The sequence below is a fragment of the Elaeis guineensis genome, chromosome 3, assembly GCF_000442705.2.
Source record: "Elaeis guineensis isolate ETL-2024a chromosome 3, EG11, whole genome shotgun sequence".
NCBI lineage: Eukaryota > Viridiplantae > Streptophyta > Magnoliopsida > Arecales > Arecaceae > Elaeis > Elaeis guineensis.
In genome coordinates, this window is record NC_025995.2 from 88,555,329 (window position 1) to 88,582,981 (window position 27,653).

Here is a 27,653-nt window from a genome sequence, read left to right on the forward strand (position 1 = left end):
TTCCTCTTCTTTTATCTCACTTCTGTTATTTTTTATTTTTTATCTGAGATATGTCAGAAATATTTTTCATATCATATAGTTGATAATATATCTTAGATTTTCATAGCATATCAATAAGTTACTTGTATATATTCGGATATCTTTAATCACTATATTATGACCAACCAAATATCGTAATCTTAGATCAATACAGATTAGATTATCTCAGGATTTAGATCACTATTGATCCTAGATTATCATGGTGATTCCAATTGGATCACCAAATGCCCCTTTGCAAGAATTTGTACCTTTTTGTGGTGTCTAAAGGTGCAATTCTCGGAAAAAAATATGAGAAGGAAGTGCAGAAGAAAATGATGATAGTATCATACACATACACGAAGTGTTGAAAAGAGCTTACTTATATTTTGCATTGTTGCTGTTCCACGTGTATATACATGCATCATGTAACATAATGGAACCATTTTAACTGACGGGTAATAACACCTAACATTATTCGTGCTGAGCTTTAGGAACTTAGAAACACAAAAAATTAAATACATGTCAATGATGGAGACTGCATAAATAATAGGTCATCATGCACCCCGCACTTAAAAGAAAAAAAATTATATATTATGCTTACGAAGAGATAAATTAAGCCCATATAAAAGAATAAAAGCTTCCGACTGTATTTACATCAAAAAAAAAAAAAAGAGCCAGTAAAAACCAGTCCCACAAAGACTACTCCTAAACTTCACCACATAAAAGCAACTAATCAAGCATTTGCTTTCTTAGTTTTCAATCCTTCACATCTTTCTTCCAAGCATATCTGATAATAGAAGCAGTCAATCACAGAATAGAAGCAACCAGTCACATCTCCGTCACTTCCTACTAGAATCTGGGTTGCTTATGAAATTATCATTTGACTGATTGTCTTGTGGAGCTTGGAAGACAGTATTCTGTTGCGGAGGAAACACTTCTGCAATGTCATCCCTATCATCGACACTCGTCTGCTCTCCAAATACACTCGGTCCGGTCCAAATATACTACGTAACTGAACCTCTAGAGGATCTTCTGGAGGTGACGAATAGAGTGATTCGGAGATCATCTGTTGATTTTCAAATCCAAACTCTGAAGTTTGAACCCGATCTAGAGGATCTTCTGGAGGTGACGGATAGAGTGATTCGGAGATCATCTGTTGATTTTCAAATCCAAACTCTGAAGTTTGAACCTGATCTAGAGGATCTTCTGGAGGTGACGGATAGAGTGATTCGGAGATCATCTGCTGATTTTCAAATCCAAACTCTGGAGTTTGACCAAGTTGATACCCGAGATCAATACTTCGCATGGAAGGATTTAGAATGTCCTGCTGAAAGTTCTGAGCACTTGGATGATGATCACCTATATCATCGGAGCTGATGAAACCCGTGAAATCATTCGGCAATGACATTGATGGTGCTTGTGTGACGCTACCAGTATTATAATTAGCATGACCATCCATATCATAATAATTCACATGACTACCATTATTATTGTGAATAACTTGATAATCTAGTGGTTCCACTTCTCTACCATCATGTGGAATCTGTTGAACCTGAGATGTTCCTGGTTTTTCAGTAGACCGGCTAGTGGTGGCTTGTTGGGCTTTTGGTGGCCCCTCTGGCTCCCCACTGTTCTCCTCATCAGCTCTTGGCTGCTTTTGCTCCCTAGATTGGCTAGTGCTGGCTTGTTGGGCTTGTGTTGGCTCCTCTGGCTCGCCACCTGTGTCCTCATCAGCTCCTCGCTTCTTTTGTATGGTACATAAAACCCAGTCATCCAACTGTAACGAAAAAAATACAAAAATAAAAATAAAAAACTAAAGAAAAATTAAAAGCTAGTATGACTGAAAAAAGACCCAAAAAAAAAAAAAAAAAGAGTTAAGTTAATTAGTATTGATGATATCAAAGAAAACGTATTATGGACCTTCATTGTGCCATCAGGTCTACGAGGACGGTTGGAACGATCTTGATTGATATATTCATACATGATCCAGTCAGTCTTGCTTCCTTTTCCAGCCTTCCCAGTGTAGAAAACCAAAGCTTTTCGTACTCCAATTTGTTCACCATCGTGTATGATTTTTTTCTCAACACCGGTGGCTTTCCAATATCCATCAACTGTTTTACGATTGGGTCGAATACCATTTGGATACTTGCGATCTCTTGGGGTGAAGAAGTACCACCTGTTGTCTCCACAATGTTTAAATTTTTCTGCATCAAATATCAGAAATAAAAAGCTTGTCATAAGATCCAATATTTAACATATAAAATATAAGAAGAATAAAAGAATGTCATAAGATCCAAATATTATACAAGAATAGAGGAATAGAAGCATACGTCAATGGTTTGAAACATGGCTGGCTTCCATAGGCTGAGACGGGTGCAAGTGATTTCAGTGATAAAATTAGAGGGACGCAAGTGATTTCAGCGATAAAATTAGATTCTTGATTAGATTATTAATATTAATAAGAAAAGGCATAATCATGTTTGGACAATAAATATTTGGCATAAATAATTTAATAAAAATATTGATATTTAATCTAATGGAAAGATTTTTTTTTTACTAATTCTACTACCAGTCCATACTATTGCTATTAATAGCATACCCATCATATAAATAAAATGTAATAATAAATCAGACAAAAAAAAATACACTAGAAAACAATCAACACAGAAGATGATGTTCAACAATCTTCACTATATTTGCATTAAAAAAAAAAAATTAATGTTCAACAATCTCAACTATATCGCTGAAAAGGAAAAAGTAAATATAATTGTAAAAATGAATAACTTACCCACAAGTTTTGCTGGATGATATTCATATAGATTGACATCATTAAAAATATCATAAAACAATGGAAGGTTCACAATCTTTCCTTGAGTAATAAATGCAAGCTCATGATTATAAGGGTTGAAATGAAATCCTAGAGGGAACCTGGAATCAGGACCCCAAGTGATTTCCCTGATAAAATTGGATTCTTAATATTAATAGGAGAAGGCATAATCATATCTGGATAAGAAATATTAGGCACAAATAATTTAATAAAAGTATTGATATTTAATTTAATGGAAAGAATTTTTTTTTAGCTAATTCCACTGCCAGTCCATACTATTGCTACTAATAGTATATCAATCATATCAATAAAATGTAATAATAAATCAGACCAATAAAAAAATACACTAGATAATAATCAACATAGAAGATGATCTTCAACAACCTCAACTACATTTGTGATAAAAAAATATTTTTAATATTCAACAATCTCAACTATAAAAAGGAAAACATAAACATAATGGTAAAAATAATTAACATACCTACAAGTGTTGCTGGATGATATTCATATAGATTGACATCATTAAAAACATCGTAAAGCAATGGTTCGTTTGCAATCTTTCTCCTTAAGTAGTGAAGTATAAGCTCATCATCACGAGGGTTGAAACGATATCCTGGAGGGAATCTGGAATCAGGACCCTGTCTGGTATCTATCACTATGTCCTCCTCTTCTTCATTGCCCTTGTCCATGCTACTCTCGGGATTCGAAGCCATGCTATCAGCCATCAATGGATCCGAAGCTACATTGTCAGCCATGAGGGTTATAAAAAGGGTCATAGATTAAAATAGAAAAATATGAAGATAGTGGTGTTTTTGTGTGAGCAACAAACTTTGATTTTATATAATGGTTGATATAACTCCTAATTCCTCTCCCCGTTACCTCATAGCTTCGAATAAAGATGACAATTGGGTCGAATCCGATCGTAATTAGATTGGATCAAAAAATCGTCAATCCAAATCCGATCTATTTATTAAATGGATCAAAAATTTAAACCTGAATCCGATCTACTTATTAAACAGATAATCCGATCCGATCCATTTAATTCATTTATTAAATAGATCAAATTAGGTTAAATAGATTAAACAGGTTAAACAGATTAAACAGGTCGAGTTAAATAGATCAAAAACAGATTAAACAGATTTTAAACAGGATAAATGGGTCTTCAATGGGTTAAACAGGTTAAATAGATCGGATTAAATGGGACAAAAATAGGTTAAACAGATTAAATGGGTTATCTGATTCAATTCGACCTGAATATTAAACGGGTTAAATAGGTCAGATATCTAAAACTTCATATCCGATTCAATTATTAAACGGATCGATCCGTTTATGATCCAAATTTGTTTAGCCTAAATCCAAACCTATTTATGGAGGATCGAATACGAGTCGGATTGATGGGTTGGATCATATTTTGCCAGTTCTAGCTTCGAATAGATCTGACGGGAATTCCTTTGCCTTCCCTCCAGAAATAAAATTTCATAACCTTTTTGAAATAGACTATATATTCGAATATTCTACTAAAAAAACTATATATTTGAGTACGTCTAGATTAATAACACATGCGGATTCAGTCCTCTCTAATTCCATTGACAAGAGAGAGAAAATCATAAAAATAAATCCAAACATCACCACTCCACTAATGATGCGTGACGTCGTGATTCATGGACTTTGATGGGGCATCATCTGGGTGACCCAATTCTAACTAATACTCACCTATCCCTTTAGGCAGCAATTAGGTCCAGCTAGGCTGGATAGGGATTGGGCTAGCATTAGATCAAAAAGTTGTTAATTTGGATGCGGTCTATTTATAAACAAATCAAAAGCTCAAATCCAAACCTTATCTCTACTTTTTTTAAATAGATAACTTGAGTTAATCCATATAAACCATTTAATAAATGGATAATGTCAAATTAAATGAGTTACATATATCTTAAATAGACTAAATGAATCTTAAATGGTTTAAAAAGGCATCTAACTATTAAAAAAGTCAACACATGTTTAAATCTAAATGTCATCACTCCACTCATGATGCGTGATGCCATGATTAGTAGATTTTGATGGGTCATCATGGGGATGACTTGATTCTAATAAATACTTATCTATCCATTAAGGTAGCAATTAGGACCGGTCTAGTCAGATAGGGATTGGATCAGGATTGGGCCAAAAATATATAAATTTGAATGCAGTCTATTTATAAACAAATTGAAAGCCCAAATCCAAACCATATCTCTACTTTTATTAAATAAATGATTTGAGTTAGTCTATATAAATAATTTAATAAATGGATCGAGTCAAGTTAAATGAGTTAAATAAATCTTAAACAGATTAAATCGATCTTAAATAATTTAAAAAGACATCTAAGTATTAAAAAAGTCAAAACAGGTTTAAACATTTAGGACTCTAAATCAAACCCTGCCAATTTAATGCCTAGGTATGAGTGAATAATGCATTGCTAAAATGGATTCATGGCCACATTAGCAATTTAATCTCTACTGAGGGATAGGCATAAAAGAAATAATAGTATTTCCTTAAGGAACAAATTTAAACTTGATACCACTTGTCACAGGGTGAGTGTTTTCTTACCCAAACACCCGTGCGGCGCCCCAGCATGCCACACACCAAGGCCAGCCCTCTCGAGTCCTTTCCTCGGACATACCAATAAGCACACAGCAGTCCAGCCACATAGCCAAGCTTGTACCTCTATGCCCTTGCCTGGCAACACTGTTGTACTGAACACAGATGACACCCTCAAGTGCCCATAAGCAATCCGACCTCTCGAATCAACCGCAATGCTCATGCGCACCTCCATGCCATAACATAGACTCTTTTCAAGAGTGCTCCGCAGCTCAACACCTCTGTGTCAACTCTAAAGTTTTGCCCCTCAAGCCAAGCACTGCTCATCCCAGATGTCTTGATCCTCAATATACCCTCGTGCCAAGACATAACCACTGTGTCACTGATCCGCAACCCACCAAGCTGCCCTTCAGTACTACACATATCAAATCCACATAGCACGACCATGCAACGCCACCACTATGCATGAGGCCCGGGCAAACCCATCTTTAATGCAGCCTAGCTAAACTACCAAGCTGACATGACCTGTAGCTCCCCCAAGCTACAGCTGATCGTACACATCTGAATCCTCTGGGGTCCGACTATCCAAGCTTCCCCCACAAACTCTTGTGTCACGATCCCGGTCTTGCATCCTTGATATGCCTTTCCATCCCTGATCACATCGCTTGATAATATTCATGGCCTGCTCGCCCATCACTGTGCATTACCATGATCTTGGGGATACATTATCGCACCACTCAATATCTTAGGTCCATAGCCTACTCACACATTGAGCACTGCCACGATATCGGCATCCAAGTCTGCCCCATCAAGTAAATATCTTCGACCGGATGATAAATACATCAAGCTGTCCTCTCCTCGGCATGACCCTCTTGGCCATCCATGATCCTTGGCCCAACTCTAAGGCACATATATCGACCGACCGGTTCTCCACGACCGACCGGTTCCCGTGGATCCCTGTGAGACATCACCTTGCGATGCTCACAAGACTTGCCTGTTTGGGTAGGCCACACCCTTGCCCGACTAGCCCTCTATCGCCTCTTCGCTCCACTACAGAGATCAAGAATGCATAGAGTAGTCTAGACAAACTCCTCAAGGATAAAACTTCGAGATATCCCCTTCCCACACAATGTGGCCAGCTCGTCCAACCAACATTGCCCCGAATACCTCCACGTGAGATCATTCGGGCGTGGCACCACCATTGCCCACACAACTGTGCCACGGCGGACCCGTCTCCTACGAGTCTGGGGGAGTCGGGTACACGGCCAAAGCTCCGCGCCCCTCCTCATACCAAGAGGAATCATTGAGTATCCACATATATCATGGCGGACCACCACCATTCCAAATATCACGCGTCCCGAGTCCCCCGATATCATGCCACGGCCATGCCGCTCCTTGGCGAACCATTGCTCCCTCACTACCCCAGCAAGGCATCCACCTAAATCTCACCCTGGGGGTTCCAAATAATCGAGTAGCATTGCAAATTTTTTGCCAAGCCAAATCCTTCGCAGCACCGTGCCACGCCCATGCCGGCACCCCTGCGACATGCCTGCGGATAAATCCCTGACAATTCTCCCCCACTCAAGCTGTCAACGTCCTCGTCGACGTCCAAGCCACTACTTGACCATTAGTCACCACAGCCAAATTTCCACTGCAGTAACTGTAGATATGGTTCTTCAAGTCAGAGACCCACGGTCTTGATGTCCTTGATCCTTTCTCCACCACTGAGAATCCATCATCCACACCACACTGACTCCTCAGAACCAAACTGCTACAAAATCCAACACCAACCTCTACTTTTATCCTCCTTCAATGGTCTTTTAACCTTCAATTACATGGCATTCCTCGGACTCTTCCAAGGCTTAACTCTCGATTGCCCCAATCTAAGAGCGGCCACTGCATTCTCTAAGCTTGCTACAGTCCTCTGACCATCAACATAACTGAAAACTTTGTGGCACTCCTCGAACTCTTCCGAGGCTTTACTCTCGATTTTCTCAATCTAAGAGCTGCCATTGCCTCCATCAATGCAAAGATCCATTGTCAGAAACACAAAATGTCACTCCTTGAACTATGTCCAAGGCTTAACTCCTGCCCACCAGTCTCAAAGTGGCCCATCACATGAGTCCCCTCTGGCAACTCACCTCCAAATGCCTGGTCTTGCAACATACCCACCTTGCAGTCTTGTGGTTATTCCGACCTTTTCCATTCAACACCAAGACTTCGGACCCTACCACACTGCACTGATGCCAAGTACTCACAAGTTGCCTCCATAATTCTATGCTGTCCCATACCAACACAGATCCATGGCTGCTTCCAAGCGGGATCCTGATATCCGATCAAAGCCACTTTCCACTTTGCTCAAGTGCCTAGACAATCCAGTCTTCACTCTGAGCACCAGTTGTCTGTCTCTACAGAACCATTTGTCCATGCTGTTTTCTGCGATCCCCAACTCGACTGCTTTTATGTCTTGACTCTGAGTCTGTAATGCCAATGCAAGGCTACCCCTCTGGCCTGCCTCACTCTTAGTGCATCGACACCCACTTGCCTCGACATCAGGGTCTTGTAATGCCTAACAGCATGACCACCTCATGGTCAACCCAACCAACATTAAACAATCTTCGTGCCTCATCTACTACACCCTGACATCACATGCCTGTGTAGCAAGAAGACACCTTCAGCCAAATATCTGTCTCTAGTACCTCGGCTTACCAACGCCTTCACCTTGAGAGCAGTTTCACTAAGCCAAATATCTGCCTCTAGTACCTCGGCTTATCAACGCCTTCACCCTGAGTGCAGTTCCATTAAGTTTGATTGATATCTCATATCATTCAAGTGCTTCCGCTCCACAATCATCCACACAAGAAATGGCTCTTTCCAATGTTCCCATACCTTGTGCAACTGAGTCCCATGACTTTCCAAGTTCTCATCTCAGCTTGCACTTTTAAAAACGAGTGCTACATCATTCCCTGCACTATAGATACACCCAAGTACCTCAGTCTATTTGCCCAGCTCTGCCTCTTTGGAGATTCTAGTTCCTCGAGATGCTCTGCCTTGCAACTTTGCATACAGCCCAAGTGCTTTAGCATTCACGAGCACTCTTCACCCTGAATTCCTTTCTTCCTCAGCCATGAATTGGTAGACCTTCACATTCACGGGCCTCCATCCACTAGTGCCATTGATGAGCAATCTTTTCATTCAGCACTGAGCACATTGTCCTGCAACATGCTTCCCCACTCTGAGTCATTGACACCCACAACAAACTCAGACATCCAGTTCCTCTGAACTTAGACTTCAAATTTACATCGCTTTGGATACCCCCGTATCTGCAACCAAAACATGCAACTTGATACCACACGTATCAGAAGCTAACATCAAGCATAATGTCGACCATCGACTTAGTACCATATATTCACACTACAGAAAATCCTCCATGCATTCGAGTGTGGGTTCATCTTTATTCACCGAAGGTGAAGGAAGCCATCGGAGACTTTGTCCAATGATGTAACGAGGCTGCTTAGAATTTTGGTTTATATAATTAAGGATAGCAACGGGTCGGATATGGGTCGCAACGATCAATATACAAATTTGTCTTATAATTAAAAACCTCGTACCTGCAAGTAAGTTAGGCATTGTTTATACGCTGAAAATGGTTCATGACCATATTAACAATTTAAGCTCTGTTGGGGGATAGGCATAAAAGAAATAATGGTATTTTCTTGAGGAAGAAAAGTATCATATATTTATACCGTAGAAAATTCTTCATGTGTTCGGTCCTAGGATCACCTCTGCTTGCCAAAGATGAAGGTAACCATCAAAGACCTTGTGAGAGAGTTTCTTCTCTTGCCCTGTAATCTAATGATCTTAGGAAGCCTCCTAGAGTCTTGATTCGCATAGTCCTTATTAATTTTCCTATCTTCGTTCATGAGCTCATGACTTGTTATATTGTGGTCATCTTAGAGTCTTGATTCGCATAGTCCTTATTAATTTTCCTATCTAAATTCATGAGCTTATGACTTGTTATATTGTGGTCACTGCATTAGCCCTTCAACTCTGTAGGCTTTTTTTCTTTTTACTCTCTTTCTCCTATCCTATTTCTATTTGTATAAACTTCTCTTTTAATAAAATTTGGGGGAAAGCTTTTGCTTCTTCCTAGTTACATTCAAAAAAAAAAAAAAACATATTACCAGTTTTAGTGATAGGAGGAGAGGCTGTAAAATATTTGATCTCCCCTCACAATAAACCAAGATGGCACTACACCTTATAAAATATTTACAAGGTGTGATGTGTATCGGTTCGAGTTGTATCTTTCATACGAAAAAAATGATGGATCTTTTTCCACGGTGCCAACCATTGGATCATGCCTTGCATATATTTCAAAAGAAGGGATCATTCTTTTGTGTGAAAAATGCAATCCTGAACTTAATGTGCATATGCAAAGTATTTTATGGTAATGCAGCAGGCAACACCAAATCCTTTCAAAAGGATTTATCTTGGACTGGCTTTTGTTGCCATCTAGACAGTTTAGGAAAAATACAAGTGATGAATTTGTATACAAAATTTTTTTACAAGTCATTGTTGATGAAATCACACCCATCCATCAAATGTAGTTAGGCATATTGGATAATAGAAATCATGGTACCGTTGAAGCTATGGGATTGATGAACAAAAAGAGAAAATAAAATAAAATATTTTTTAAACTCATTTTCACACACCAACAATAATATAATAATAATAATAAATAAAAAATTAACAATGATTGTTATTCATATAAATCTAATGTCAAAAGATGCCATGATTCCTAAAACATATATATCAAATATATCTTTTTGTGCAATAAATCACATTATATAATTATCTTGACCAACATAGATCGGATCTTATCATATTAAAATGCTCGGCTCTACACTATCATAGCCATATTTTTAGCTCATGGCAGAGCACCAATACTGTGGCTATTCCTGTAGACTACTACAACCACGTTTCTAGCTCATGTGGACTACCAATACCACAACTAGTTCTATGGACTACCACAACCATATTTCCAACTCGTTGCAGGATATCAATTTTGTGGCTAATTCAAAGGACCACAAGTGCTCAAACCCCAACACCATAATCTTGGTATCTTATGGAAATCCAAGATTACTGATTATATAATACCAAAACTATCTATAATATTTTCATAAAAATTAATTTATTAATCATATATAATATATTATAAATAAAATATTATTATATTTATTAATATATTAATAATTAAAATATTCTATAAAAATATATTTATTAGTTCTATAAAATTATTAATATTATAAAAATATATTAATTATTATTAAAAAATTAATATTTTTATTTATACTTATAATATGTTATTTATTAATATGAATATTTATTTTGATAAAAAATAAAAAATTAGAAGTAATATATTAAATATTTTATTATATAAATATAAAGTATAATAAGATATTTTTATTTTATTTTAAAATTACTATGGAATCATAATATAATAATAATATGATTAACAATATATTAAAATTTAATATATATTATAAATATAATATATAATATAATATATAATATATATAATATTGATATACAACGATATATCGATATATCAATTTTTTTGCTAGATCGAGAGATTGTCCTTATATTTCAATCTAAAATCACTGCCCCTTAGATTCTCCATCTCGAGGATGGGTATCTTAGGGAGAGTGATTTGAGAAGTGAAAGTGATTTGAAATCATCACTTCGATAACTTTGGTGCAACTAAATTTATCAAAAAAAAAAAGAAAATAATTTAAAGAATAACATAAACTATGGAAGGAAAGAGACGGAAGAACACTCTTTGAAAACAGGGGCTTCCTCCCCTTCCCTCTCCTCTCCCAACTACGGGAATAGACGCTTTGAGGCCGGCAACAGCCCTCGAGGCAGCAAAGAGGAGAGCGAAGGCCGGCGAGACAAGGCTGAAACAACCCAAGGAGAAGTCTCGGAACAGGGGCTATTCCCTTCTCTTTCTCCCCCCAAACATGGTTGCACGCCCGACGACCGGCGAGGCCTCACAGCGTCCGACGGTGGGGACACGACGACACAAACCTGAACACCGGCCGACAACAACCACGCTGGCGGTGGTCGGCAATGCAAGGGAGAAACGAAAAACAGGGGATGTCGGTTTTCAAAGAAAATCAGGCGACTCACCTGCCACAATCCGGTCGTCGGCGATGGCTAAGGAGCTAGGAGAGGGTGGAGTTGAAATCAGCGCCTTCTTACCTCGACTCCGGCAGTTGATCAACGGCAATCAACGGTATCCCTCCAATTATACTCAACGGAAAAAAATCAAAGGATTCGCCGGGGACGGGAGGAGATGCTTTGCGGAAAGATTCGGGGGCCTTTTATAGACCAAGTTTTAGGGTTTTCGTCAGAGTCCGACGAGCCCCAGACTCCTTCAGATGGATTTGGAGTCGGACTCCTTCGGGAGTCCATCTCCACTGCTCACGTGCCAGACACGTGAGGATCCAAATTTCCTCTCCCTTTTTTTTTTTTCCCGGTCCGGGTTCTTAGGGATTCTTTATCAGAAATTGGTGCCTAAATCTATAAATTTTGTGGATAACAAAATCGATCCAATCCAATGAGTATGCACCCTACTCAAATCTGATCTAATTCAAAAAATAAAATTTGATCGAGTTTGGATTCGAATTCGAAAAAAATCTGAAAATTATAACAGGGTATGAATAGGATATGGATAGTGTTGTTTTCTATCCGAATCTGAATTCGATCTGAACCTACGGATATAGGTAATATCGGAATCCATACCTGAATATATATGTTTTAGTAATTCTGTTTTGATTGATAATATGTATAAAATTATTTTGATATTTATATGTTTTATATTGAATTGTAATTCTATTTGTATGTTTGATTTCTATAAATCTGAACTTATACATTATACTTTATGTTGAATTGGTAATTTTGTTTTGATTGATAATATGCATAAAATTATTTTGATTATTTATTTTTGTGGGATATGGATAGGCATGGAGCGGGTATGGGTTGGATATGAAAAAATAGGTTATCCATGAGTATCCACGAACCCATTGGATATAGGGATGGGTATCTTTTTTCTTATCCAATCGAGTATCGGATAGGATTTGGATATAGAATATTAAATTTGAGTTTGAAGATGGGTAGTACAATATCCGATTCAAATCCTATCCATTGCCATCCCTAATTCTACGACACCGTACTGAATCTCTTCTTCGTCTTCGCCGTGTCTTTCTTCCACTTCATTTTTTTTCTGCCATCTCTTCGTCATATCCGAAGGGATTTTAGATCGTTTACCCCACTCTTGGCCGTGTTCTTGATTCAACGACAAAGGAAACCTCTTTTTTTTTTTTTTTTCCATCCCTAACACCTTATCTAGATTGGGAAAAATGAATAGAGAGGAGAGAGTAAAGAATTCCCTGTGGTTAGGAGAGAAGCGGGTCTCTTGTTTGGTTAGAAACTGCAGTAACAAAGGAAGATAAAGAGAGTTAAAAATCTGTCATTTGGATCAACAAGTGAGGAGAAACATATCTTTAGTATGTTTTCAGTAGCTAATCCATGCACATCTGGAGTCCAAATCCATTGGGCGGTAGCTCCCATATATCCACAATAAATAGGTCTTTTTGTTTCCAAACACCTCCAGTAGAACGACGACAGTATCCCATATTTCCTGCATTATAAAATTAGATGGTTTCGCATAATCTATGTCTACATGCAACTTGTAAAAAGTGGGCTTTAGGCAGTGGAAATTACAGATGCCTGCGGGTAGAACAAAGTGTCTTGATTCTCCCCATAGCAAGGACTTCATATAAGAGTCCATTCTTAACAGGGAGAGACATCCCTTGGTCTATCATCCTGCCAAGGAACCAAAGGACCATATTTCTATAACAACAGTTGTACCTAAAGGCTTGTCTTGCTGTTGCGAGACATCCATAGCATGCTTGAGCAGAAGACTAGGAGAGCATTCTTGGCAATACAAAGGGTAATCCTGGTCTCCCAAGGAAGCCTAATAACATCCCAAATGGCATAATGCTGGGCTATTGTCTGCAAAACAGGATTAGAAATGGAAGTAGCGGAAAGCCAATAATTAGGAATGGTATTGAGAACATGATTAACGAGAGTAATAAGGCTTCCTAAAGAAAGATTATCCCGCTTCCAAGAAGCCAACTTTCCATTCGCCTAATCAATCAAATGCTGCTGCTGTGCCATAGGTTCCCTCTTCCCTGCAATGAGAATACCCAAGTAGTTAGAAGGAAACGCACCCAACAGTACTTTGGATGGAGTACCAACTCCAAAGTTACTTGCATTGGACTCTGCCTGCACCTGATGCTATGAGTCCAAAGTTAGAAGAATCTTTCTTCTTAAGTAATAAAGTATACGGTGGACAGAACCTGGAATCAGGACCGCGTCTGGTATCTATCCTGGAGGGATGCAAGTGATTTTAGTGATAAAATTAGATTCTTAATATTAATAGGAGAAGGCATAATCATGTTTGGATAGGAAATATTTGGCATAAATAATTTAATAAAAATATTGATATTTAATTTAATGAAAAGCTTTTTTTTATTAATTCCACAGCCAGTCCATACTACTGCTATTAATGTTATATCAATCATATCAATAAAATATAATAAATAAATTAGATCAAAAAAAAATACTAGAAAATAATCAACATAGAAGATGAAGTTCAACAATCTCAACTATATTTACGATGAAAAATATATATATTTTTAATGTTCAACAATCTCAACTACTTCGCTAAAATGAAAAAGATAAACATAATTGTAAAAAGGATTAACATACCTACAAGTTTTGCTGGATGATATTTATATAGATTGACATCGTTAAAAACATCGTAAAGCAATGGAAGGTCTGCGATCTTTCTCCTAAAATAATAAAGTATGAGCTCATGGTCATAAGGGTTGAAATGAAATCCTAGAAGGAACCTAAAAATCAGGATCCTGCCTAGTACCTATTACTATGTCTTCCTCTTCTCCATCCACATGGATCCTCTACTGTACACCGCATCGTGTGCACCGCACTGTGAGTGCACAATACGCCCTGTCCATTGCGCAATGGATGGCCGCACACGGTCACGCACAACGGACGTGCATCCACGTGTGGCCATCCATCGCGCAACGGATGGTGCGCTGTGCACTGCACCATGCGATCTTCTCCATTACCCTTATCCGTGTTGCTCTCAAATCAGAAACCACGCTGTCGACCATGAGAGTGAGAGTTGTTGTGGCCAACTCTCCATCGCCTATCGTCGGATACGAATACCTGCAAAACAACATCCACGCAGATCGAATTTGTGTCTGACGGAGACCCTCCGATGCCTAAATCAGATAGAAAAGTTGGTAAACAGGAATTGAATATAAGCAGTAGCAGAGTTTTGGCCCAGAGTTGGCTTACCAACCCTATTTCTCTTATCCTCTTTTATAGATGAGGTTTTCGTAACCGTCGGACGTGGTTCCGTGTTTTATGGTGCTAAATCATCGGACCATAATCGTGTAGTGAATCATTAATTTCCACTGATCGTATCGTGATATGCGGTCGATAACCATTCACAATGATTATGGTATATTGAGCAGGTTGCCGACCATACATTGGTATAGCCGACTTTATGTTGGCAGAATCTATGAGTGACCATCGACTATTAGCTCTGTCATGCTGTCGCATGCCGATGGTCAAAGTCGTCCGCTGTCGATCGATAGTAGTCGAATATTAGTCGGTTGATCGATCTTAATTGATCAGCCGACAGTAGGTCGATGCAATTAGTTCGGTCGGTCAATGAAGAATCGAAACTATCTATTCGGCCAATGCATAGTCGGAGTCAAAGAGACCAAAGTTGGGGTCGATTGGCTTGAGTCGGAGTTTAGTCGGTTGTTATAAAGTTAGAGTCATCCGTCGTAGAGTCAGAGTTATCCATCGTAGAGTCGGTATCGAGGGTCGGTTGATTTGAGTCGGTGTTCGATTGACTTATCCCAATGGTTGCCCCCCACTCCTAAGTCCAAAGTGAGCCAACACGTATATTGTCACGTGATTTGTCATGTTGGACGAAAAGAGTTATTTCTTGTCATATCGAGCTCTGATTCTGCAGCCACTTTCTCTGGGATACGGACGATCGGTTGCTTTGTCGTTTTGGCAAGCACAGAGTCGTCTTTAAACTATAATATCAACAGGATGATTCGGTATCAGTCATCAGTGTCAGACATCATTTCAGGAAGTCGATTCGGCGTCGGATGATATGATTCTAACAAGTAAATTTTTGCCACGTGTCCGAATATTATTGGGTCAGAATTATTCATGCGGATAGGGGTGACGTGGCTCAATCTGGAACAGGTGCATCGAATTGTTCGATCAATGGTCGGTCCAAATATTGCCACGTGTTGTCATCTGGTAGGTCTTTGATTTGACTGCCTTCATCTCGACCGTTGAGGGGTCCTATATATAGGGTCGCTCTCAGCCAAATTTTTATTTTTTACTATTTTTGGTGTTGGGACTGTCGGATTGTTGCCCTAACGCTCACTCCCAACCTTCAGGTCCAGTTTAGTTTTTTTTTTTTTTGAGTTCTTTTTTCTAGGATTCATTTCCTTGATGGCTAGGACTTTTTCTTCTCAGGATGGTCAGCCGGAGAGTCCGATGGACGAATTTCAGTCAGGTCTGGAGGAGGATGCTTTTTCACTTTCGGAGTTGAATGTTGAGTAATGATATTCGTCAGCATACTATCAAGAAAAAGAGAGCATCCAAAAATAAACTTTTTTGATCGAAGAAGAATTGTGCAGCTGCTTCACCTGCGCCATCGGCATCGATTCCCAAGCCAAGGATGCTAATGATGGTGGACGAAAATTTGAAGCCCCTCTCTATCCCTGTACGAGTGGGTCGGGCTATTCATGTGGTTGGCCAAGTAAGGAGGTCAGAAAATCGTATCCAGATCTTGACTTGAGCAGCATCGTTCCTTTAAGGTCGGAAGATGGGGCTGTTGAAGAAGAAATTGAGCCGACTCAAGGTGGGTCATCGGTTGTGCCTGAAGTTGTTTCAGTCACTGATTCTACACCAAAACAAAGGGACAGGGATGGCGATGAGCTTTGATCGGTGCAATTTTATTTTTCCTTCTGTAATCAGATTTGTAATCGGACTCCGATCCAATTTTGTAGTCTCCTTTCCAAGGAATGAAAGAGAATTTTATCCAAGTATAGACTATATGTTCTCATTGTCGTAGAATTATAGTCGGATAACCGAATATCAATCAATGAATCAGATATTTGGTACTAGTTGTAAGATTATCCATTAGTCGTAGCATTGATGTACTTGATTGAAATTAGGATAACGATGGTAAGTCAAATATTTCGTACCCGATGCTTAGTCGGGTTTGTACATTTGATCATCTGATAATCGGTGGCAAGTCGAATATCCTTCGACTGGCCATAGCCAAGTCGGTATAATTTTAATCTGACCTTGATCGTATTGGTATAGCATTCTACTTAGTTAAGACTAAGTCGGCATAATAGTCATTCAACTTGAGTCGGCTTTTACAGTAGAAAGCCGAGAGATAGTCGGTAGTCGATATCTTGACCTTTGTAGTGAAAGTCGAAATATATTCTGCACCGAAATGAAGTCGATTTTTTGACTTTTTCATTGAAAGCCTGCATACTTAATGTCGATTTAAAATCACAGTCGGGATGTCGATTTTTACAAGAGGATCGAAATATAGTCGACACTGAAGCAATTGATTCTCTGACTTTTACAGTGAAAGCCAAAGCATAATTGGAGTCGATTTTTATCGTGAAAAATCGAAGTATGTCCTGTACTGAGACAGTCAATAGTTTGGCTTTTACAGAGAAAGCCGAAATATAGTCGGTGTCGAGATAAAGTCAGTCATCTGGCTTTTACAATGAAAGCCATGATCTGTACGTCGGTTTTTACATTAAAAATAGGATATAGTTGATTGACCGTCCATCTATCAGTTCTTTACAACTCTGTAGTTGATTGAAATTTGTGATTCTGGAATTCAATATTTCATTGACGGACGTGGGCGATACTATATATTCATTTCGCCAATCCAACCAATGGTGTCAAGGCTTTTTGAGTTGATCAGTCGATAGTCGCATTCGAAAGAAAGTCGAGTAAAATAAAATATCCACTGTGCTTTTATTAGCTGATTATCGGAACAATGATAGCCTTATCATGAGTTTGAATTCTCCGAGCATCTTCTTCTAAAAAAATTATTACATTGTTGAGTCATTTCATTTTATCGACTCTTCTTCGAAAGTTGCCTTCCGATTCGGTCATCTGGAGATCATGTTGATCACCCCTGCAGTCGGTTAATTATTTATAGCTTCCTCAGTCGGCTGAAGTCGTTGATCGATAGGAGATTGAGTTGGCGGATCTTCGATATTTTTTGAGGTAGCCTCATCGAATCAGAGCTTCTATTTCGTCCTGAGCTGGATGCATTGTTCGATATCGTGATCATGATTATGATGGAATCGATAGTACTTCTTTCGATCATGGCTCCTCGATGGCACTCTCATCGGTGGAGGGTGTCGTAGGTATTCTGCTCCTTCGATCTCCATGAAGATCTGCACACGGAGAGTAGAGAGAGGAGTATAGGAGTCATACCTATCGTAATTCGACCTCGGACTCCATCGTCGAGCGAAGCTCGTTCATCGGTAGGTGGCCGACTTGATTCAGCCAGAGCTTCTTCTTTCTTCTATTTCTTCTTCTTTTGACTTTTGCCTTCTGTCTGATGTCGGTCAGAAGCTCTTTCATCTGCACACATATATTTATATGCACGCTCCAGAAGTTTGACATAAGTCCGAGGAAGAGTTTTGTTCAAAGAATATGTGAATCGAGATCTCCTCAGACCTCTTTTCATGGCCGATATGGTCATATTTTTATTGAGATCCTTAACCTCCAGTGTGGCCGCATTAAAACAGGCCACAAAATCTTGAAGTATCTCAGTCTCTCCTTGTTTGATCGAGAAGAGACTGTCGGATGTTCGTGGCCCCTTCGATTGGTGCTGAAGTGAGCCACGAAAAAATATTCGAGCTGCTCGAAGGAGTATATGCTTCTCGACCATAGCCTGGAGTATCAGGCTCGAGCAGTTTTTCGAAGAGTTATCCGAAAGTCGATGCATAAGAGGAGTCGGTCGCCTCCTAAATCGTCATGAAAGCTTTGTAGCTCTCAAGGTGGTCGATTGGATCAGTGGATCCATCATATGGCTCTACTTGAGGCATCTTGAATCGAAATAAGATCAGTTGATCCAAGACGTGCTGAGAAAATGGTTGGACAGTGTGGAAGTCGTAGTCATTGAAGGACTTCCGACCTTCCACTTGAAACTGAGCGAGTTGGCGATTGATCTCTTAAAATTTATGTTCATAATCATCGAATCGTCGTTGGAAAACTCGGGGGTAGAACCACCCGATGAGTTTGAAGGAGACACGGAGGCATTCGCGATCGTTTCCCCTTCCTAATACTATTGAGATGGGAAGGAGAGGGGGAATGTCGGAAAGATGAGTGGCACACCGGGAATGCTGAGAATGTCGTTGTTCATCTCGACGAGGAAGCCGAGATGGTCACTCCGAAGAAGGAGACGGTGATCGCCGTGGATGACAGCAGCTGTGCCTGGATGGCACTAATTGTGCCACCGGTTGCTCCGTCGGTGGCTGTTGCTGCTGGATTTGTTGCTGTTAGAGACTTTTGACTGCCTCCGTGAGGACATTCATCTGCTGCACAAGTGCAGCAATCTGGACGTCCGTGGTGATCACAGAATGTGAAGAACTAGCATCTACTACTGGAGGAGGGGGAGGAATCTCTTCCGATGGGAAGAGTGTCTCGCCAACCCGATTGTAGTAGAATGCTAGGCCCTGATTTTTGCCATAGTGAATATGATCTCTTCCTCCTATCTGACGCATCAATCTGTTGCAGCCAACTCTCCGTCACCTGTCACCGAGAACAAACACCTGCAAAACAGCATCCACACATACCAGATTTGTGTCCGACGGGAACCCTCCGATGCCTAAGTCAGAGAGAAAAATTGGTGAACAGGAGTTGAATGTAAGCAGTAGCAGAGTTTTGGCCCAGAGTTGGCTTACCAGTCCTGTTTCTCTTACCTCCTTTTATAGATGAGATTTTCATAACCATCGGACTGGTCCCGTATTTTATGGTGCTAAATCATCGAGCCATAATCGTGTAGTGAATCGTTAATTTTCACTGATCGTATCATGATATGCGATCGGTAACTATTCGTGATGGTTATGGTATGTTGAGCAGGTTGCCAACCATACGTCGGTATAGCCGACTTTATGTTAGCAGAATCTATGAGTGACCGTCGACTATTAGCTCTGTCATGCTGTCGCATGCCGACGGTCTAAGTCGTCCGCTGTCGATCGGTGGTAATCAAATACTAGTCGGTCGATCGATCTTAATTGGTCAGCGACAGTAGGTGGCGCAATTAGTTCGATCGATCAATGAATAATCGGAACTGTTTGTTCGGCCAATGCATAGTCAGAGTCAAAGAGATCAAAATCAGATCGATTGGCTTGAGTCGGAGTTTAGTCGGTTGTTGTAAAGTCGGAGTTGTCCGTCATAGAGTCGGAGTTGTCCGTCATAGAGTTGATGTCAGCGGCCGATTGATTTGAGTCATGATTCGATTGACTTACCCCAACAAGAGCCTTCTCCATTGCCTTTGTCGGTGCTGCTCTTAGATCGAAGTCACATTGTCAGCCATGAGAGTGAGAGCATCCGAAGCCACACTGTCAGCCATGAGGGTTATAAAAGAGACTTACAGATTGAAAAAGAAAAATAAAGAGATGGTGGCATTTTTGTGTGAGGAACAAACTTTGACGGAAATTCCTCTGCCTTCCCTTGAAATGCGAAATTCCTGAGATGACATCTTTAAAACAAACTATATATTCTAATATTCTGTCGAAAAACTATATATTCGAGTGCATCCAGATTAATAACACACAGATTAATTATCTTCTAATTCCACTAACAAGAGAGAGAAAACCATTAAAACAAATCTAAACATCACCACTCCATTCGTGATGCATGATGCTGTGATTAATAGATTTTGATGAGGCATCATAGTGGTGACCAGATTCTAACAAATACTCACCTATGCCTTTAGGTAGCAATTAGGTCTAGTCAGGTTGGATAGGATCAGGTAAAAATTTTGTTAATTCGAATACAGTCTATTTATAAACAAATTGAAATCCAAATCCAAACCTTATCTCTAATTTTATTAAACAGATAACTTGAGTTAATCTATATAAATAAATTAATAAATGGATCAAGTCAAATTAAATAAATTAAATAGATCTTAAACAGATTAAATGGATCTTAAATGGTTTAAAAAGATATCTATCAACTAAAAAAGTCAAAACATGTTTAAAGAGTTAGGACTCTAAATCAAACCCTACCAATTTAATACCTAGGTATAAGTGAGTTATGCATTACTTGCATCCTAAAAATGATTCATGATCACATAAGCAATTTAAACTCTGTTGGGGGATTGGCAAAAGAAAAATAATGGTATTTTCTTAAGAAATAAAATTACCATACATTTATACTATAGAAAATCCTCTATGTATTTGAGCCATGGGTTCACTTTTGTTTGCCAAAGTTAAAGGAAGCCATAAGAGACTTTGTTCAACAATGTAATGAGACCGCTCAGGATTTTAGTTTGTATAATTAGGGATGGCAATGGTCGGGGTCAATACCTATACTTGCCCCATAATTAAAAATCTCAAACCTACAAGTTATGCATTGCTTACACGCTAAAAATAGTTCATGACCACATTAGCAATTTAAGCTTTGTTGGGGCATAAGCATAAAAGAAATAACAGTATTTTTTTTAGGAATAAAAGCACCATATATTCACACTACAAAAAATTTTCATGTATTCAAGTCATGGGTACACCTCTGTTCACCAAAGTGAAAGAAGCCATTAGAGACTTTGTTCGATGATGTAATAAAGCTCTCAGAATTTTGGTTTGTATAATTAGGGATGGCAATAGATCGGATATGGATCATATCGATCAATACCCATATTTGCCCCATAATTAAAAATCTCATATCCACAAGTAAGTTATGCATTGCTTATATGCTAAAAATAGTTCATGTTGTATTAGCAATTTAAGCTCAATTAGGGGATAGACATAAAAAAATAATAATATTTTTTTTTAAAAAAAAGTATCATATATTCACACTGTAGAAAATTCTCCATGAGTTCAATCCTAGGTTCACCACTATTCACCAAAAGTGAAAGTAACCATCAGATACTTTGGAAGAGGCTTTCTTCTCTTGTCCTATAATCTAATAATCTCATGAAGCCTCTTAGAATTTTGGTTCATATAGTCCTCACCGATTTCTCCATCTTCATTCAGGAACTCATGACTTGTTGTATTGTGGCCATTTCATTGGCCTTTCAACTCTTTGATCTTGCTGAGTTTTTTTTTTTGTTCTCTCTTTCTTCTATCCTATTTCTATCTATAAAAACTTCTCTTTAATAAAATTTGGGGGAAGCTTTCGCTTCCTCCTAGTTAGATTCAAAAAAAATATATATTAGCAATTTAAGTGATGAGAAGAGAGATTGTAAAATATTTGATCTCCCTTCACAATAAATCTAGATGGCACTATATCTTATAAATATTTGCAAGGTGTGATGTGCATTGGTTGGAGTTGTATCTTTTGTGCAAAAGAATGGTTAATCTTTTTCTGTGGCGTCAATCATTGGATCTTGCACATATTTCAGAAGGGAATCATTCTTCCACGTGAAAGATGCAACCCTAAACTTGATGTGCATATGCATAGTATGTTATGTTAATACAGAAAGCAAGGTCAAATCTTTTCAAAAAGAGTTATCTTGGACTGGCTTTTGTTGCCATCTAGCCAATTTTAAAAAAATACAATAAGTAATGAATTTGTATATAAATTTTTTTTATAAGTTGTTGGTGATGAAATTGCACCCATCTATCAAATGTAGTGAGGCATATTGGATAATAGAAATCATGGTGCTGTTAATTATTTATTATCTCTATATTATGATCTCCATACAAACAAGAAAAAGATTCACATAGGGTCTTATATTCTAGTTCCCTAAGTAAGGTAAAATCTTAGTCTTTTACTCCATAATTTAGATGTATGTAGCTTAAATTATTGTTCCGTTAGTTAAAACATAGGGTTAGGATTAGTTTCAAAACCAAATATTTTTTATATTAGAATTTTTTTGAAAAAGTATAACTTAATTAAATTAGTAATGCTTGTAAGTGGCTGATCCTGGGCAACTTGGTTCTGATTTCATGAGGATAATTATTTTTTTATAATTATACTAAATATTAATGTTCATTTAGTTGAATATATGAGGTATATTTTTGGATCTAATGGTACATCTTGATTGGATTTTTTTGTATGTTATAAATATACAAATATGCAATGTCTAATATATGCATGAGTATCATAAAATAGATAAACTTTATTTTCTATAGAATATAAAATTTTTTCATGCTAGTTTAAGTAAAATGAGCATGATGAATGTACATTCAATGAATAAAATTGAAACTTGCATAATTAGATGGTTTGGTGAGATGCACTTAGACTATGTAAATTTACAACTACTCTATTATGGGTTAAAAATATGATCACGATTAGTTAAAAGTTAAAATATCTTATATATTTGAAATGTGCTCTTGAAATACTGTGTGAGCTCTGAATTAACTATATTATTAAGGTTCATCTCCTAATCGGCTGGTAGATGCACTATAATTTGCCTCATTATAGGCAAAAACTTGATACTATGATTTGCCTCATCACAAATTGGAACATGATATTGTGGCTCTCCTTATTATGGGCAAAAATGTGACACTATTCATTGTCTTACATGAGTTAGAATATGGCATTATTTATTATCCCATCATGGTAGGAATCATGATCATATCTAGTTAGAAGCAGAAAAATAACCTAAATGACTTATTATGTTGATAGCACTTTTGTTGAATTCAATCACTATCAAAATATTCTCAAATGATAATAAATTATTTATGTTGAATGACTATTTTATGGAATTACTAATTTGGTCATACGTGATGCATGGATATATAGTGGCTTGTTAAGTAGTGGATATAGAAATTCAAGTGCAGTTAATTGAAATGTGCATTTCATAATAATAAGACAATATTATTTCAACATTTATATTTGTTGTAGAATAATTGATAATAACTATCATTTAATAATTTATATTGAGAGTGTATGGAGATTTTTATTAAGCTATTAATTCATGCAATATTTTGACCTTTTTTTAGAGCCATAGGATTCTTAGCACTCGACTATGGTTTAGGATTGCTAGTGAAAAATGGAATCATTAGAATATTTATAGTATCAATTAAATATTTAAAATTTATAGTTTAACAACTTTTATATCTATTGATAATGGGATTATTTTATCTTATCTTGAAGTGATGATTATATTTTATATTTTTCTTGTATTATGATGTTTAGTTCAGATTTATAGACTTTGTATATCCCCCAGGTGTTCAATTATATCTTTAATTTTTGCATTCTTATTAGCCCTTTTTTAAAATATCATATATGCTTCTTTACTTTAATTTTTATGCTTCTAAAATATACTATGTGTATGTCAATTATGACAAAGTGAACTAGCAGGTTAGCCAAATACTTAATATATGTATATATATAATTTTAGTTCCTCTAATTACTCAATGACTTTATTTCTTATTCTAAAGCAATATTACACACACACACACAACATAAATCTATTTATGTATTTTTTTTAAAAAAATTGAAATAATTTTATCTATTTAGACATAGGATATCTCAAAAAGGATAAAGTTATAACATTCTATTTCTATTGAGCTAAATTAAATACCTATTAGTTTTTATCTTAAATATTTTAGTTCATATAGATATACTTGTAATCTATTAGGCTTTATTTGCATTTAATGTATTTTGTTCTTGATAATCATTTTAAAAGTAATATTTAGATATAGGCATCTTCAAAAGGGCAAAATTATAACATTCTTTTTCTGTGAGCTTAATTAAATATTTATTAGTCTTTAACTTAATTTTTTAAATTCATATACATATGCTTGCAATCTATTAGATTTTCTTTACATTTAATTTATTTTATTTTTCATAATCATTTTAGAAGTAAGGTTGTCCTGAAAAACTATAAATTTTCTCATAGACCTATTGCACAAGGAGATTCTTCATAGTAAAAATCAACTCATCATAATAGAAAAGAATGTACTTGAGATCAATTTTAAAAAGTACAACATAATATGCGTATCTTAAGAGCCTTTGATAAGACTTTAAGATCTACTAAGAAGAATCCAAAATGCTATGGGATACTTAATTGTCTAATCTTCAAACTATATATTATGCTAACACAAACTATTTATATGTTCATTAGAAATTCATTTTTTAACCAATAAAACAACTACAAAGCATAACTTAATTATGCATTGTTTTATTTTTGTAGATGGCTCATGCTGAAGATTAATTGGAGCAAGACTTCTTTTTTCAATTACCATTAATATTGAATATAAATAATTTTATTCTCAATAAAGAACTTTTTTAGTATGGTTTGTAATTAGATTTGTTCATAGATATTATTTAGTATATATTATGATGTAAAAGAATATCTTTTGTTTTGATTAATTAAATTTAACTTTTTCTATATCTTTGGTTCTTGTAGATATTGATGATAGATCAGAAAATATGTTCTCAAAATAATATATAGATATTTTATACAATATTTAGATAGGTTCAAATACCACTAAAATATTATGAAAAATCTAAAGTACTAAATTTTCATATTTTCAAATGCAGTAATAAGTAAATAAAATTTCTATTATATAGGCTCTCATCACTTTCAAATATCAGTAAAAATTATAATAAAAAATCTCCAAAGTACTAAAAGCACTAAATCTAGCATTCAAAAATCCACAAAAAATAGATAATTTTTACATAAAATAGCCATTACATGTGACTTTTCCAATACTTACAAGTGCTAATAAAAACTAGAATATTATACAAATATTGAAAAAGATTTGTTTAAAATGCCACCAAAAGTACTAAATCTCTGTATTTTCACATTAGCCAACACTTATTCAATATTGTTTAAAAAATATGAGGAATATGATGGATGATATTTTTTCAATTTTTTCTAGCACTTTTTGAATGCTAGAGATCTCATAATTTTCTATAACGATCATATGTAATATGCGACTATATAAAAGCCAACCGAAGTAGTGGGTTGGACTGTGACATATCTTGACCGGCCACTATAAAGTAGAAAGATAGGTGAGATCCAAGGGTAGCAATGATATCGGTGACACTATATAAGAATTTGGAGATAAAATGAAAAAAGAATGAGAAGAAACAATAATGGAACACCAATATATAGTGATCAATCTACAAGAAGTAGAGGTAGACAACTAAAGCAAAGGTGATATTAAGTGATCCAGTGGTAATGGTGATCTAGATTAGAGATATCAATACGAGAAATCAGAGGGAATCAAAGTAGGGAGCAGGGTAACCAGCAATACTGTCTCCTCTACTCTCCTAAAAGTTTGATTATGGGGCAGTGCTAAGACCACTACCAAAAGATTTCTCCTCAACCCACAAGGCCCATTCTGCTATATATGTTGGGCTTTCAAATTCAAAAATTAGCCTTCATATTAAGTTTTTTTGCAAAAATCTAACTTTATTTCCACTTCATGATCTATACCATGTTGTAGTTTGTAAAATATTTGTAAGATGTAATGTTCATATGCATAGTATTTGTTTTAAATATTAAGCAAGGTTCAAATCTTAAGTTGGCCTCCATTACCATTCAGGATTTAGGAAAAAAATATGATAACTAAATGAACTTGCAGTAGTATACTAATCAATTTACATTAATTCATCATCGGCAATGGAAAATCAAAAATTGTGCCTCCAACATTGAGTTTGAGTGGCTTATCAATTTTATCACATCTTGAAGGATCGATTGAGTAGAAAAAATTAGACAGAGGTATAACTGGCAATGGAAAACCTTCACACCTTAAGAAACTATTTCCAAGATTGAAAATGCAATACAACTGACGATCAAATCACTATGACAATTGTTGGGGAATACCGACCAAACCCGCTCACGCCGATTTATAATCGGACATACCCGACCGACCGACCAACCGATCGCTGGACGATATTACCGACCGAGTAATGGCTCTCTACCGACTGAGGATATGTCGATCGGGCAGACCTTCTCCGCTCTCCCGACCGACTGCACCAGGGAGTCCGATGTCCGACTCTCGCAACATATCCGATTGACCGTCGGAGGGGTCCGAATCTCCACCCGATGCCACTCAGCTGGCCACCGACCTAAGGTCGGTCGACTCCTCCGATCCCCGTACTGCTACCAGAGACTGTCAGCCCTGACAGCAGCATGCGGCACTGCCGCCTAAGGGCATTATCTCGCCTAGGGCATTGTCAACCCTAGTGATTTGACAGTCCCACAGCGACGTGACACTTTCACGGCGACTCTGACAGTCTACAGTGAGTTGACAATTCCTCAATTGTCTGCACCATTAATGACGGCGCCATACTACTCTCCACTATATATATCAGGGAAGGCTACAGTGCTAGGGGGGCCTTCGAAACATACATGCTTGCCCCCTCTCTCCCTCTCGTTGAGTTCTTTGCTTTCTTCTCACTGTTGCCTAGTCTCCTCTCTGACTTGACCGTCGGAGGGTCCCCGCCGGAGCTGCCTCCGATCAGTGCGGACTTTCTTTTGCAAGCGCTCGTTCCCGACGATCTGGCAATGAGGGGATTGGCCGCAACAGATTGGCACGCCAGATGGAGGGGCAGTACTAATGACAAGGATGAGAGCTCAACGATCGAGAGTCACCGGGTCGGCAAGGCGCTCTTCCCGTCGGAAAGAGGCCTCTCCGCCACCCTCCACGGCGGAACCCAGCTCTCCGCACCCCGCGGTCACCACGGAGATGCAGATCACGGTGATCGTACGGCAGATGATCGTGCTGACGGATGCGGTCAAAAGCCTCCAGCAACAGCCGACACGATTGCCGCCATCATCGGTCGGGCAACCGACGGCACGTCCGATGCCCTCCAGGAGCAGCCGCCGACGACCGCGCCGATCTCCATCGTCTCCGCGGGAGCGCTTGCCACAGCGCTCCCA

The 27,653-nt window shown here is 37.7% G+C and overlaps 1 protein-coding gene across 1 annotated transcript; it reads right to left on the reverse strand.

The window, feature by feature from the left end:
• Positions 1-883: 883 nt before the first annotated feature.
• On the reverse strand, positions 884-3,600 carry LOC105041870 (uncharacterized). Its single transcript, XM_010918932.2, has 3 exons — positions 3,327-3,600; positions 1,939-2,222; positions 884-1,795 (listed from the first exon to the last, which is right to left on the reverse strand). The coding sequence occupies exons 1-3, from the start codon at positions 3,598-3,600 to the stop codon at positions 884-886; spliced, it is 1,470 nt and encodes a 489-aa protein (XP_010917234.2).
• Between the last annotated feature and the right edge of the window lie 24,053 nt (positions 3,601-27,653).

Excerpts from the sequence above, each read along its gene's own strand:
- LOC105041870 (XM_010918932.2), bottom strand. The coding sequence starts at position 3,600 with ATGGCTGACAATGTAGCTTCGGATCCATTGATGGCTGATAGCATGGCT. Across the intron at positions 2,223-3,326 it reads TCATCCAGCAACACTTGTAG|AAAAATTTAAACATTGTGGA; the intron begins GTATGTTAATTA and ends TATTTGATGCAG. Across the intron at positions 1,796-1,938 it reads GACCTGATGGCACAATGAAG|TTGGATGACTGGGTTTTATG; the intron begins GTCCATAATACG and ends TTTTCGTTACAG.